Here is a 15,722-nt window from a genome sequence, read left to right as displayed (position 1 = left end):
CACATAAATGAATGGAGTATGCTGGTAGTCGTAGTTTCACCACAGCTGGAGTGCCGGAGGTTAGCCATCACTGGTCTAAGTTCTGTTTGAGTTCCCATATTTTGGCTACCATACCCAGACCTCCTATGGTTGTGCTGAAATAAACTTGGATTACCGTAGAACCTTGTGATGATGTAAGTTAAAGGCAGTCTGTCAGCAGCATTGACCATGCAAAACTGTTTACAGCAATGGAGCTCTTGTCATCAGGAGTGGTTGGAATATGAAGCTTTAGTCTGTCGGCATTGCCTCAGCCAACTCCCAGAAAGTGGAGCTTCACTGTGAAGTGCTCTCTGCATTGAGCTGCTTCACAGCCTCTACCCTTTGATTTGAGTTGCAGTAGAGCTGTAGTGTCCAACCCAGAGACCATTACAGCCATCCCTCAGACCAGAGGAGAGGGAATATGGGGCAGCTCAGTGCAGAGAGGAGTAAGTACCACGTCCTGGGCAATTGAAGGAGTGAAAGAATAAAAGGTCATGTTCACACTACTCCAGAAAAGGTATGCTTGTCCTGTTCTCCCCAGCTCCTACCCAGAGCTATATATTCGATTTATTGAGGACCTGTCCCCTCTCCAGACATGCCTGTTTTAATAGCGTCATACATTTCCCATGTAATAACAATTCTGGAGCATCTATTCTTATGACTCTATGTTGAACCATTCCTTTATTATTTCTACTAGAAGTTATGAATTAATTGGTAGCAGTCTGCAGTAAGGGTACAGAGGGGGGTAACAAGTTGGGGGGGACCTGCATAGTCTGAAAATTGCAGTACTGACTAGATAGAGTCACACTGTGCAGGGACCCCCCCCCCCCACAACTGGTTACCTCCCCTCTGTACCCTTACTGCAGACTGCTAGCAATTCATTCATAACTTCTAGTAGAGTTGTTACATTATTGAGAATGGAATACTTTTCTAGGCTGGTCATGTCAGACAGCAGGAGGTCCATATACTGCAGTTATAAAATGGATCCCGAAGGCAACGAACGAAAGGGAGGGGGTTCACACAAAAAGTTTTTCACGCAGTTTATTTTAACCAGAGCTAGATGTGGATTCAAAAGAAATTGGAAATATAAAGAGTGGGCACATACTTTTAATTTCTGCTGTATGCACTTCTGACTTTGGCTTAACTGCATTAAAACCTGTTGTGTGTGAAGCCAGTCATAGGAGAGATTCTGACCATGCTCAGGCCTCTTTCACACTTGCGTTGTCCGGATCCGGCGTGTACTCCACTTGCCGGAATTACACACCGGATCCGGAAAAACGCAAGTGAACTGAAAGCATTTGAAGACGGATCCGTCTTCAAAATGCTTTCAGTGTTACTATGGCACCCAGGACGCTATTAAAGTCCTGGTTGCCATAGTAGTAGTGGGGAGCGGGGGAGCGGTATACTTACAGTCCGTGCGGCTCCCGGGGCGCTCCAGAATGACGTCAGAGCGCCCCATGCGCATGGATGACGTGCCATGCGATCACGTCATCCATGCGCCTGGGGCGCCCTGACGTCACTCTGGAGCGCCCCGGGAGCCGCACGGATTGTAAGTATGCTGCTCCCCGCTACACTTTACCATGGCTGCCAGGACTTTAGCGTCCCGGCAGCCATGGTAACCACTCTAAAAAAGCTAAACGTCGTATCCGGCAATACGCCGAAACGACGTTTAGCTTAAGGCCGGATCCGGATCAATGCCTTTCAATGGGCATTCATTCTGGATCCGGCCTTGCGGCAAGTCTTCAGTTTTTTGGGCCGGAGCAAAAAGCGCAGCATGCTGCGGTATTTTCTCCGGCCAAAAAACGTTCCGGAACTGAAGACATCCTGATGCATCCTGAACGGATTTCACTCTATTCAGAATGCATTAGGATAATCCTGATCAGGATTCTTCCGGCATAGAGCCCCGACGACGGAACACTATGCCGGAAGAAAATAACGCAAGTGTGAAAGAGCCCTAACCATAAAACCTATGCTGATTTATCTTCACTTCCCCTGAAGAGTCAATGGAGATTTAGTGATGGAGGCTGTAATATGGACACTGAAATGCAGCTGAGGATTTATAAACTTGCTATTCTTTTTTCCATCCCCCAAAAATATAAAAAAAATAATAATTTATATATCAAGTAGTTTGGAACATTTGTCGGATCAGGAAAAAATGATGTACATGTATCTAGCATTACTTCTTAAGTAAGATGAAGAAAGTTCTAAAGATAAGTATGTATCCTTCCATCATTCAGATTTCGCCATGCAATAATAATAATCATATTCCAGGGTAAATAGAGCGCATTCAAGACAATTGTCGGAGAAAGCTTTCAGAATCTGATCTCAAAAACGAGCTGAATACCTTATTCTAATCAGCTGAGATAATGGTGTTTTTGCTTCTGGCAGCAGGATATGTGTGTCCTATCACATTTGCAGTTTGCAGTAAAATGTTATGCAGATATTCTATAATCCGTCTTCTTCCCGTACTTTTTCACCATTGAAATGATTAACTTGGACGTTGTTGAAGAAACTTTGAGGGTTAAAGGTTCTACCGTATGTCACATCTTTCAAAATAGCTGCCGTTTCCCAGACCTGCGGTCTGGAGCTTAACATTTCCATAGGGGAAAATTGATTTTAAAAAGGGGGGGAATAGAGTATGACATCTGAAACCATGGCAGGAACTGCTGAGCTCGTTAGAGAACGAAAAGTCTAAAAAGTAAGAATGTGTCTTTTTTTAAAGTTAACCGGATTGTGGTGTCATGAACAGACCTAAAATTATCTCTCTCTCTATGCAAGGGGAAGGAAGCCAATCAGTACTGTAAAGTTAGAGTAATTTAGAGGCATGAGGGTCAGTGGTTAAAGAGCGTATCTGGCTTTTAAAAAAATGGCATACTTAGGTGTCCTTCCCTACCTATCCTGAGATGTGTGGGATTAGAGGACCAGCTTTGAAAAACACGTTCTTTTGTGATACTTTGTCAGGAGATGTTTATTCTATAGGTGTCTGTATGTGGCCACCAAGAGGTTGTGATGGGAATTTCAGCCTCTCAAGGGCTTTTCCAGCAAGTGGTCATTGAATTTGTATTATGCAAAATTGGAGTTCTTAAAGGGGTTCTCCCATCTCAGACAATTGGGGCATATCGCTAGGATATGGCCCCAATGTCTGATAGGTGTGGGTTTTCTACACCAAGAACGGAGCACGGAAAGTTGTGGAGGACACACTGTGCATGCGCAGCCACCCTACATTAATTTCTATGGGGCCACTGTAAATTTCAGAGCCCTGGCTTGGCTATTTTCGTCGGCCCCATAGAAATAAATGGGAGCGGTGGCCACACAAGCGCAGTGCACGCCAGTTCACTACTACAGGGAGAGCACTTGGTGGTGGCCAGACCCGAGGAAACCCTGGGTCCTCCGGCCACCACCTTCCCCTCTGTTCTCGGTCTAGGTGCAGGTCCCAGAGGTAGGACCCGCACCCATTAGACAATGGGGGCATATCCTAGAGCTAAAGAGGACCTTTCATGTAATTTATTTTTTGTTTAATTAAGTACCTTTACTACCATCTTGTTGTTTCTTTCAAATACCCGTCCCTTGCCCTGCGGAGCTCCCCCTGCAGTTTCCGCACTCAGTATGTTAACACTGAGCATCGGTACAGAGAAGTGGAGATGCCAGGGTTTCTCAGGGGACATCTTTTCCTTGGTGAGCCGTTTTTTCCTCCCTGGCTGTGACGCGCTCCACTGCGATTGGACGGCAGCACAGCCCCCTGATAAACCCTGGCATCTCCACCTCTCCACCTCCCTGTACCGATGCTCAGTATTGACATACTGGGCGTGGAAACTGGAAATCTCTTAAGGTGACATATTTGCATTAGGCCTCATGCACACGACCGGTGTTTCATTCCGTGTCCGTTGTTCCGTTTTTCGTGATTTTCTGTGGACCCATTGACTTTCAATGGGTCCGTTGAAAACTCTGCTAATGCACCGTTTGCCATCCGCATCCGTGATCCGTGGTTCCAGTCCGTAAAAAAAATATAACTTGTCCTATTATTTTCGCGGAAAACGGTTTGCGGACCTATTCAAGTCAATGGGACCGCAAAAAAAACACGGAGGCACACAAGATTGTCATCCACGTCCACGCCCGTTTTTTTCCCTTTGATTTGAATGGCAAACCTGTCTTAGACTTTTTTTTTTACTTTCCTTTATGTCTGGTTGTCCTCCAAAAATCAGGGAAGACACACTGAAACAAAAACGGAAACGGATCACGGAACAACGGAACCCCTTTTTGTGGACCGCAAAAAAATACTGTCGTGTGCATGAGGCCTTAAGTTCATGTATATTTATGCCACTACTATGTGTTTATCTTATTTTTTTTTGTGTTTGTCTCCCATTACTCTTTTTAACAATACTGTAGGAATATAACATTAAGTTTTCACTCCCCTCCCCAGTAGCCATCATCTCGTCATTAAACATTATTAGATGATATTTTTTGCTATTGAAACGTGACCAATTCCACGCGGTAACAGAATGTTACAAATGATAATGTGACTCCTAAAATATCTGTTAATGAGCGCTGTCTTTCTCCTCTGCCGTTCCTGGTACAACTCTTAATATTAGAGATTTAATTACTATGAAGCGCAGTGATTGCTACTGCTGGAGGGGGTTGGATCTCTAAGTGCTGGTAATGGGTTCAGGCACTTCAGGATTCTGATGGCTTAAATCGTCCTCATACCCTCTGTACGTAAATTCTGCCTTCAGTTCCAGGAATCCATTTGATCATCTGTTTTGACCTTGTCATTTTAGGTAAATGGCAAATATTTGTGATGTTGAAGGCTAACACAATCCCATTAACTGTGAATGTTAGTGTACAGAGTGTAGACATTTTTAAATAGAGACTTGTAACTATGTAGCATTATTACCAGGAAAAATCATATTCGTCACAAGGCCGAATTTCCTCGCGCTTCCTGGTAATTAATAAACTTTTCCTGAAAAAGCGGTAAAAAAAAACTAAATATTACTTACTCACCTCATCCATTTGCTCATGGAGAGGCTGTCTCGTCCATCTTGAAAAAAAGGCACCAGGTCATGCACGTCACTACGTCATCACGCTGGCTGGGCTTCTGGCCAGCTCGATGACGTCATCTCGTCAGACCATGTAAGATTTGGTGCGTTTTCTTCAATCAAGATGACCACAATGGCCTCTCCGCTAAGGAAATGGATGAGGTGACTATGCATTTTTTTTGTTTTTAACCCCTGATTAACCCCTTAAAGACATCAATGTGACTGTCAGATGCAGTGATCAGCATTGAACGTGGCATCTGAGGGATTCAATGACATGATCGCCATTCCCCGTCATTGCGCCCACTACATACAATGAATGTGATTAAGTAATTTGTAAGAAAATCAAATTTCTTTGTGAACTTCGGCGAAGCAGCCAAATCGAATTTTTGATAACCTCGCTCATGAATTATTACACATTGTCCTAAAAACATGATTGCAGGGGGGGCGGAGCTAGCGCCGGATGGAGATGGTCGCATAGCTCTCTGCTCTGTGTGGAGACTCGTCCCTAACGCCAGCTAACATTAGCTAACTACGGCAGAAAATGGTTAAGATCGGGAATGCAAGGCATGTTGACACTCCTGCTCCTTCCAAGAACCAAGCATCCGGCGGGGATATGGAGAAATTCCTAAAGAAGGCTGCTTCCACGATCGCCTCCAGAGAACCCAAGATGGCGCCGACTCCACAACCTAAAGCCCTGAAGCGCGCGTCTGCACTATCGGAGGGGGAAAGCGACTCGGAAAGCTCCCATCCCACCGCTGACCTCCCGCTTACAAGAAAATACCTTGACCGGGCTCTTAACAGAATACTGGAGCCGATCCTAGCGGAGGTGTCCGCATGCAGGCAAGAGGTGAGACACGTGGGGGAGCGGGTGGAGGCCCTGGAGACGCGTCAGGCAGCGATCCTTAACCACCAGACGTCGGTATCTGACTCCCTCCGACGCTGCGCTACATACCTGAATGACCTCCATAATTCGCTAGAGGATCAGGAGAACAGGGGACGCCGAAACAACTTGCGGTTCAGGGGAGTGCCAGAAACGGTCCCCCCTGGCGAAGTGTCAGCCGCCATCATTGAAATTTGCGGCTCACTGCTGGGGCCTGATCACCCGCAAGAGATCACTATAGAAAGAGCGCATAGAGCCCTGAGACCCAAACCAAAGCCCACAGAGCCGCCCAGAGATATCATCTGCAGGTTCCTTAACTTTCAAGTAAAAGCTGCAATTCTGGACTCAGCGCGCAACCACCCGGATTTAGCTTATGAAGACTCCAAGGTCGAGGTTTTCCAAGATTTGGCACCGTCAACTTTGAAGAAACGTCGATCCCTCAAGCCCCTGACAGATTGGCTTCGATCTAACAAAGTCTTGTACCGGTGGGCCTACCCGTTTGGACTCGCCTTCTCGTACGCAGGCAAAAGGGTTAACGTTTCCTCCTTCACAGATCTCACAGCGGTATATGAACTGCTGAATGTGTCCCCTATGCCGATTAAAAATTGGGAACTCTTCCAGGACCTTGGCATCCTGCCAGACGTTCCTAGCGTGGTCCCGTTTGAAACCCTCCGTACTCCGAAGTCTTCCCGTTCCAGAAAAAGAGGACATCATCTCACTCCGAGGAGCTTGTCTCAGGAGCAGTAGAGGGTCCGGTACAACGCTGCCATGACTGTGTCAGATGTTGGCATTTCTCTGTGCCTTTAGTTTTCGGGACGCCTTAGTTAGGCCTAGTCACTGTGGCGTCTTAATGATGTTTTTTCTTATTGGGAAAGTTATTTATCCCCACTGGTACCCGATCATGGCCCTTACCTGGGCGTTATACGGTCTCCTAACCGGTCTAAAGACCACCTACACCCCTCTTCACTTTATATGACATACCCCGATATGTCTGTTCACTTGTGTGATGTTTTTCTAATCTGTTATGTTCTGTTTACTTTTTCTTCTTTTACCCTTATATCCCGTCCAAGGTTTTTGTCTCCACCTCTGCCATGGAGAGATCTCCTTCCTATAGCGAATACCGTGATACACCAGACAGCGGACCTCCACGAGTTTGAAATGCTCTCTTGGGGAAAATGTCACCAGCTACAAGGTAACTACACCCTCACATGTCTTAATGGCTGACCTATTGGTAACTTCTTACAATGTCAAGGGTTTTCACTCCCCCTCAAAACGGAGCCAAATCTTTGCCATTCTAAAAAAGGCCGGAGCTGGGGTGATATTTCTACAAGAGACTCATTTTAGATTCAACCGCTACCCTGACATGCGCTTCTCCCATTACTCCAACTGGTACCACTGTGGAGGTAATTCCTCTGCTTCTAGTGGGGTCAGCATAGGGCTACAAAGGAAAATCCCTTTCAAGTTTATTAATCAGATACTAGATCCGGAGGGAAGGTTCATACTACTTAAAGGCTCCATTGGATCACAGATCTACACTTTTATCAACTTATACGCCCCTAACTCAAACCAATCCCGCTGGTTCTCAGACATATTCCCTATCATAGAATCCTTCCAGGAGGGTTTGGTAATTGTGGGGGGCGATTTCAACGTAGCTTTAATGCCACAACTTGATGTCTCCTCCCACAAATCATCCCACTCCAGCAAATCTTTAAAAGTAATTAGGAATCTACTATGGGAGTTACATCTGATAGATGTGTGGAGGTCTCACCATCCCGATACTCTAGACTTCACATTCTACTCCTCTGTACATGGCACCTACCATAGATTGGATTACCTGCTTGTCTCCAAGGAACATGTACATCTATGCAGGGAGCCATCTATAGGTTCTATACACCTGTCGGACTACTCCCCAGTTTTTATGAAAGTCCTTGCCCCTCAGGAAGCCCCGACTTGTTTTCACTGGCGTATGAATGAATCCCTCTTGGGTTTCCAAGACTCAATCGAGTCGATCTCTAAATATATCACAGAATACTTTTCACTAAACAAAAGCCCAGATCTCCAGGTAAACACCCTCTGGGACGCTCACAAACCAGTGGTTAGGGGTCACTGCATTAGCATAGGCACGTACCTGAAGAAAACTAGAGAAAAAGACATTGATGACACGCTAAAAAATATCCAGAGACTGGAATCACTACATAAAATTAAACCATCCGATCCTCAATTTCAGGAGTTATCAAGTTATAGGGCCAAGCTTAGATCCCTCCTGTCTCATAGGGCAGCAAAATTTTACATGAATTCTCAACACAAATTCTTCGCTCATGGGGATAAGGCCACCAAGTTTGTCATGAATAGGATCAAAGGGAGGAGATCCGCAAACTACGTTCACCAGTTAATCTCACAAGATGGGACTCCCGTCTTCTCGTCGACCCGGATAGTGGCACTTTTTCGCTCCTTTTACAATGACCTCTATAACCTCCCCCATAGTGTAGAGCCGGAAACTCGTGCCTCGGCAACGACATCCTTCCTGGATGCCGCTAACCTCCCTGAAATATCCCCGTCACAGAAGCAAGCTCTTGAAGCCCCCTTCTCACTAAGTGAACTCAAAATAGCAATGAACCAAATGCCTACAGGAAAGAGTCTGGGCCCCGATGGTCTTCCACTAACCTACTACAAAACATTTCAGGACCTCCTGCTCCCACACCTCCTGGAAGTTTGTAATCAGACACTTCAGGGCACCCCCCTATCCAGAGATATGACGGCGGCGAACATTACCCTTATTCCTAAAGAAGGGAAAGACCCCAAACTATGTCCCAATTATCGGCCCATCTCCCTCCTAAACATAGACCTCAAGCTCCTGGCCAAGATGTTGGCAAACAGATTAGCCATCCTCCTCCCTCAGCTAATTCATGGTGACCAGGTCGGCTTTATCCGCAACAGGGAGGGCAAAGATAACACGACTAGGGTAATCAACACCCTCTGTCACGCCAAAAAGCTCTCTTCGCCCTTGCTGTTGCTTAGCACGGATGCGGAAAAAGCATTCGACCGGATTAACTGGTCTTATTTAAAACAGGTGATGTTGGGATTCGGCATGCCTGGACCCTTTGTCCAGGCGACCTTCTCAATGTATAAGCATGCTACTGCTTCTGTTTCAGTCAATGGTACCTTGTCCGCTCCATTTTCCGTTGGGAATGGGACACGCCAAGGCTGCCCCCTATCGCCCTTACTATTCATACTGGCTCTTGAGCCGTTGCTCGCCACTATTAGATTGGACCGGGAGGCGGAAGGTCTATGTTTGGGAGGTAGGGATCAGAAGTTAGCCGCCTTTGCGGACGACGTTTTAATAATGACGGTGAACCCAAAAGTTTCATTACCTCGAATTCAGGCCCATCTCAACACATACGGTACCCTATCAGATTTTAAAATCAATGCCAGCAAATCACTGGTCCTCTGTTCAGGCATCTCAAGGGCAACCAGACACCAACTGATGGTGGACTCCCCATTTAATTGGTCCTCACCCACTATAACCTATTTAGGGGTAAAGATTAGTTCTGAGATAGCTGAACTCTTTTCTCTCAATTACACTCCCTTAAAAAGATCACTTCTTGACTCAATAGACAACCTGGCCCGATCCAACCCGACACTATCCTGGTTTGGCCGCAAAAACCTCCTGTCCTCTTTAATACTTCCTCGACTTACCTATCTCCAACAGGTCCTACCCATCCCTGTCCCCAAGCACTACTATGACGCTATCATGCAAAAATTCCGGTCCTTCATTTGGAACGGAAGGAAAGCGAGATTATCATCTGCTCTCCTTACAAAGCCTAGACATGCAGGAGGAATAAGCTTACCAAACCCCGAACTGTATGGGAAGGCCATTCTCCTCTCACGGGCAATCGCATGGTTACGCCCTACCCCTCCCTCAATAACAGTACAGGTAGAACTAGATATCTTGAATGGGTCAGCTAGGGCACTCCTGCTAGGTCATAAAACAATTTTCCCGAGTCTTATGTCTCAGTATCCGATTCTCAAGGCCACGATTGAAGTATGGAAGTGGATCTCCTCCACACACTGTCATGTCCCATTTCCCTCTCCCACATTAACTATATCTGATATCCTACATACTGCCCCCTTCGCCCTGAGAAGTGCAACATCACCAGAGCTTATCTCTTCCACCACCCGTGTGTCATCTCTTGCCCATCCAAATGGGGAGTGGATGGATTTAGGGAGTACCAATGCTCTTCTGAATCCCCACCCGCGAGACTCCTTTGCAGTCTCATATATTAGAGCTTACCTGAAACAACACATCAGCTTTGGGGATTTACTTAGACCACAGGTATGGCTGGAATCCCAGATTTCCCTATGCTCACCACCCAAAAAACTCGTTTCACAGGTTTATAGTAGATTGCGGCTGCCACCCATTCTCGCAAAGCCGTCCTTTGTGACACAATGGGAACGAGATTTAGACATTATGATTCCTTATGAATCCATACCCAAACTGCTGAAGTCCCCCCACAGGGCCTCCCGCTGTGTCAGAATCCAGGAAAATGGCTACAAAATCCTTACCAGATGGTATAACACACCTGATAAAACTTCAAGGTATGCCGGGTCTGCTTCTGACACATGCTGGCGGTGTCTTGAGGAGAAGGGAACTTTCTTACATATATGGTGGGGCTGCCCTATGATACTAAAATGGTGGGGCGAGGTCTTTTCAATGGCAAATAAGGTCTGTGGCACTGAAATTCCCCCCTCTCCCCAAATCGCTCTCTTATCCTTTCCCTGTAACAAGAGTGATGAAAAAACCCCACTGGTGTTCTTGCAGATGCTACTAGCTGCCCGTCTACAGCTCCCGAAATACTGGCTACAACCAGTGGCTCCTCCTATTGAACAGTGGATCCAAAAAATCGATCAGATCCACAGGTTTGAGGAATTGTCATCCTGGGAAACCCGCACCCATTTATCTTTTCTCCAGAAATGGGCCTCGTGGCTTAAATTTAGATCCCCTAACACATAAGAGTGACATACTGTAGTGTCATCCAAATGTAACATAAAGTATGAAAATGTACCCCTTAGCTACGCCACTGAGCGACAGAGCCATTGCGTGAACGGTACCCTCTCGCCTCTCTTATATAGCCCTGTATAGCTCGTGAAGTTCCGAGGAGAACTCCCCGTGTTAGTTATAGCACTTGTGTATCCCACTGAGCCTACGCTCCCATACAACTATAGCATTGATCTTTGTAATGAACTTAAATGTGCAGATGGCTGTATCTACTATTGCGCCGAGATGTCTCTGTCTCTGTACTATTTCACTATGGCCTGCGAGCCGAAACCTTGGCATCCCTGTTACCTGTTGTTATATTTGAAAATTATAATAAAATTATATAAATAAATAAAAACATGATTGCAAGATTAACTTTAAATATACTTTATGTCTATATCTATCTATCCAGGGGTGGACATACCGCCTGTGCTGCTGGTTCAGTTGCACAGGGGCCCAGCAAGAGAGGGGGCCCATCCCAGTGCCAGCAGAGGCGTTTATTTTTTTATCTTATCATATTTTTCATTCCCTACGTCTGCCAACAGGGTAACCTTGGCACCTTGGGGTGGAGGTTGGGAGGGGGCGGAGTTTTGGGGGGGATGGAGGGGGCCCGATTAGCACTGCGAATCTGCTGCCTGTTGGTGTCTACACTCCATAGCTGAAGGACCTTCGATGACATCATAGTCATGTGATATTTTCAGCAGTGGAAGTGGAGGAAGGACCTGTGATGAGGTCACCATCATGTGACCAGTGCAGAAAGAGGCAGCGCTCAGCAGTGGAGACCTGTAATGCCTGCCATGGAATGAATGTAAGTGTCAGAGAAATGCTGGGAGATGTGGTTCTCCCCATTATACTTCCTCCCTGCTTAGTGGGAGGGAAATATGTTATTTAACTGGGACTGCGTGTTAGAATGGCTTAAGGGAGGGGAGGGGTGTCAGTTACATAGGACTGTATGTTATAGAAGACTATAAGATAGATATGTTTTTTACATGGGACTGTATGTTATATAAGATTGTAGGGAGATGACTGGTGTTATTTACATGGGACTGGATATTTTAGAAAACTGGAGGGTAAGGAGTGATGTTATTTATATGGGACAATGTGTTAGAGGGGGTGAAGGAGGGGATTTAAGTTATTTACATGGGACTGTATGTTATAGAGAACTGTAGGGAAGAGAAGTTGTACACATGGGACTGGAAGGAGAGGACTGGTGTTATTTAGATGGTACTAAAGCATGGTATAAAAGACTGAAGGGAGAGGAGTGAAGTTATTTACATGGGACTGCATGTATAGAAGACTGTAAGGAAGATATGTTATTTACATGGGACTGCAAGGTATAGAAGACTGGAGGGAGAGGACTGGCATAATTTATGGAAGCACTACAGAGATGATTATAACTCTGGGGGGTACGGCAGGAGGTATAATTACAGGGGGCACTGCAGGGAACATTATAAATACTGTGGGCAGTGGTGGAGGGCATTACTACTACTGAGGGCTCTATAGAAGTGCCCTATAGTGAGGTCTTATTAGTACTGAGGGCACTGTAAGGTGCCTTATTACCATTGGGGATACTATTTGGGGGTGGCTTCCGCCTGGCAGTGAGCCTGGTGATTTCACTGGCACTAAGATATATTTTAGCGCTGCCTTAGCCTGTAAAATGGCTAGGGCAGCGCTAAAGCCACCCATCAATGCCGGTCTGTGTTGAGCCCATGTTCATATACCGTATGACTGCATTATTGAGGGAAAAAATGAATATTTGAATATATGCAAATGATCCTCTAGGAGCAACAGGGGCGTTACCATTACACCTAGAGGCTCTGCAGTCTCTACTTTAACAGGGCCTGGCAGTGAAAATGTCATCCCACTGTGCCAGGTTAAAGTGCACAGGGTGCGGCAGTTACGGAGAGAGCGGAGCCTATAGGTGTAATGGTAACGTCCCTGTTTGTATATAATAAAACATCATTTTTCTCAGCAATGCGGGCACATAAGAACATGGGACCAACACAGACGCCGTCAGCTGCCGAGCGCACATGTAACAGGTCAGTCCTTTAATTGTCCAAGTGTATGAGGGAGTCCTGAGGGATAGCTGAAGGCCTAGGGAGCATTTTACCATCAGCTATTGACTTCATTGGGGGAGAAAGCTGCCACTAAAGTGCCGAGGGCAGCATCAAATCTAAACATGGCCCTGGCTCCACAGCAGTAGCAGGATGTAGTGTCAGCCATCATACTGCCGGTCTGTGTATGAGGAGGAGGAGCGGCCGGGAATCTGCTGTGCTCCTCCTCCTACGTGTGACACTACATCCTGCTACTGCTGCGGAGCGCCAGCGGCTGAACTGTGATCAGGAGGAACTAGGTGAGTATTTATTTTTTACTTCCTGTGAAGGGGGCACATATCTGAAGATAACTACTATGTACTGGCACAAAGGGGGAATAATTACTATGTGGGGGCATTAAGGGTACTGGGTGTGTACAGTGATGCTTTGGGCAGAGTTAGAGGCGTGACCTAGTATGAAAAGAATATATATACATATTGTAGACATATTCACAAGATGTTTTTTTATTTGCACATATATGTTTATATTTGTATGTGTGGTTTGGGGGGGGGGGGGGGAAGATACATCCTTTGCACAGGGGCCCTTTGCTGCCCGTGTCCGCCCCTGTATCTATCCATCTGTCGTCTGTCTATCATCTGTCTATCAATCTATCTATCTGGTGAAAGTTTTAAATATTAGTATTATCTTGAATCAATGTGATGTTATGCAGATACCACAAGTTGAAATTCTGTTAAAAACCTGTCTAAAATGATGTGCTATCAAAAACTGGGCCTGAATATGGATCCATAATATGGAGCACAGGCATGAGACCTAACATTGAGTAAAGAGAGCAGAGGTCAGTAACCTACGATAGCCCCAGCTATTGTGAAACTACTCCCACCATGTGCACGTGTTTGGCTGTTCATGGAATTCCCATAGGAGTGAACAGAGCATGCTGGGAGTTGAAATTTCACAGCAGCTTGAGTAGGATATGTAGGATATAATAATATGCATAACATACCCTTAAAATATTCTGGTAATGTTATCCTCTTTCAAAAGTGTAAAAATAGTGAATATAATGAAAAAAATTGTTTTACAGTAATCAATACAAATGAAGTATTACTCAAAAATGTTATACAAAATCAATACGTACATCTTTGCCCACTTGTCCAGCTCTTCATCAAGATAGGGTTTAACCTTTTTTGGTAAAAGCCCAAGAGAATTCCCACAAAAATATATACACTCCTCTTCTTCATTAACAAGAGATTTATCTGCTGGAATAAATGTAGAGAACCATAAACGAGCAGTAATAACGGAGAGTCTTTCATACCACTCCATATTATTTAGGACATACATCAGTCCAGAAGAAAAATTTACTAATTTTTACTATTGTTGCAACATGGAAACCATCAACAAGAAGGCTAGCTGCAGAGTTTATCAAGGTTGCATTATTATTTTAATTACTGTGTAGCTTAGTTACTGTATTATAAATCACAGACTCATCTTAATAACCCACGACAAATTCGATTTTTCCATTCGAGGCCGACAGACAGCAGAGAGCCCTCGCACAAGGTCAGTTGCTCTCAAAAAGCTCAAACGATATTGGGTAGTTAAGATAATGCATAGAGATGAGCGAATCAACTTTTACAAAATTGATACGTTCATTAAAAATACTTCTTGAGCGGCGAGGGGTTTGCCCCACTGCTCAGGAGGCTCCCCCTTGATTGACATTAAAGTTGAGCGAAGACGAATTTCCTCGAATTTCCTGAAATAGTGTAAAATGGCTGCTGCCATCTTGCTTGAAGATCTCAGCTGAAATCCCGTGCGTGGTGATGTATGACGTCACTACACTGGCCGGCGTGACAACGTTGTATTGGGCCACGCGAGACCCGCCGTGAGCAAATGGAGGCGGTAAGTATGATTTCATTTTTCTTCTGTCATTGCACACGCTACTTCCAAAAAGATGCGCTTTGTGATGAAGTAATTCATTGCGAAGCAAATTGTTTTGTAAAATTCGGCAGAACAGCCTCATAGAATTTTGAAGAAATTCACTCATCTCTAATCGACAAGGCCAGATATCTTGCCTGACCCTGTCAATCCCACTCCTTTACTGTTGCCCTGAAGAGCAGCGCAAGCACAGAAGCTCTGCTGTTGCTACCGGAGCAGTACAGATGTCGACTGTGCATGCGCTGCTCCAGTTTTAGGTACCTGGTGGCAGCAGCAGAGCCTCTGTGCTTGAGCTGCTATATAGAGAAACAGCACAGGTGCAAGAATGACAGGGCCAGGTGAGATGTCCGGCCCTGTCAATCAAGGGGAGTCTGGAGCCTCTCTAGCAGTGCTCGATCCCTGATCACAAAGTCTTTTTGAAGATTGAATTAGTTTGCATGAATCAATTCGCTCATCTCTAGTAGTGAACACAAAGTATATCCATCTCAGAACGGGAAGTGGGTCCACAGCTGGAAACCTTCACACAAAGGAATTTCTTTAGAACTTCTATACAATTTCATTGACATTCAAAAGTGCTAACAAAGGGCATAGTCATTGTTTTCCTTTACCCAGGGGCGGACTGAGCGGTCGGGCACATCGGACGTGGTCTGAGGGCCCGGCCGGGGAGGGGGCCCGCCGGCCTTTGGGGTGTGCAGTGCGGTGCTGGCGGCGGGGGCGGAGCACAGGGAGATGAGCACTTCCATTGTGGAAGCGCTCATCTCCAGTCATCTGTATCG

General features: G+C 45.7%; 1 protein-coding gene across 1 annotated transcript in view; it reads right to left on the bottom strand.

Annotated features, from left to right (window-relative positions):
* The window catches only part of LOC122944638 (kynureninase-like), a 54,134-nt gene that overhangs the window by 26,318 nt on the left and 12,094 nt on the right, over positions 1-15,722 (bottom strand). The window contains exon 3 of the mRNA XM_044303105.1: positions 14,153-14,273. Coding sequence (XP_044159040.1) covers positions 14,153-14,273 — 121 coding nt within the window. The remainder of the gene's footprint in view (positions 1-14,152; positions 14,274-15,722) is intronic.

This window comes from Bufo gargarizans, chromosome 8, assembly GCF_014858855.1.
Source record: "Bufo gargarizans isolate SCDJY-AF-19 chromosome 8, ASM1485885v1, whole genome shotgun sequence".
Lineage (NCBI taxonomy): Eukaryota > Metazoa > Chordata > Amphibia > Anura > Bufonidae > Bufo > Bufo gargarizans.
This window is presented reverse-complemented; position numbering and strand designations above follow the sequence as displayed.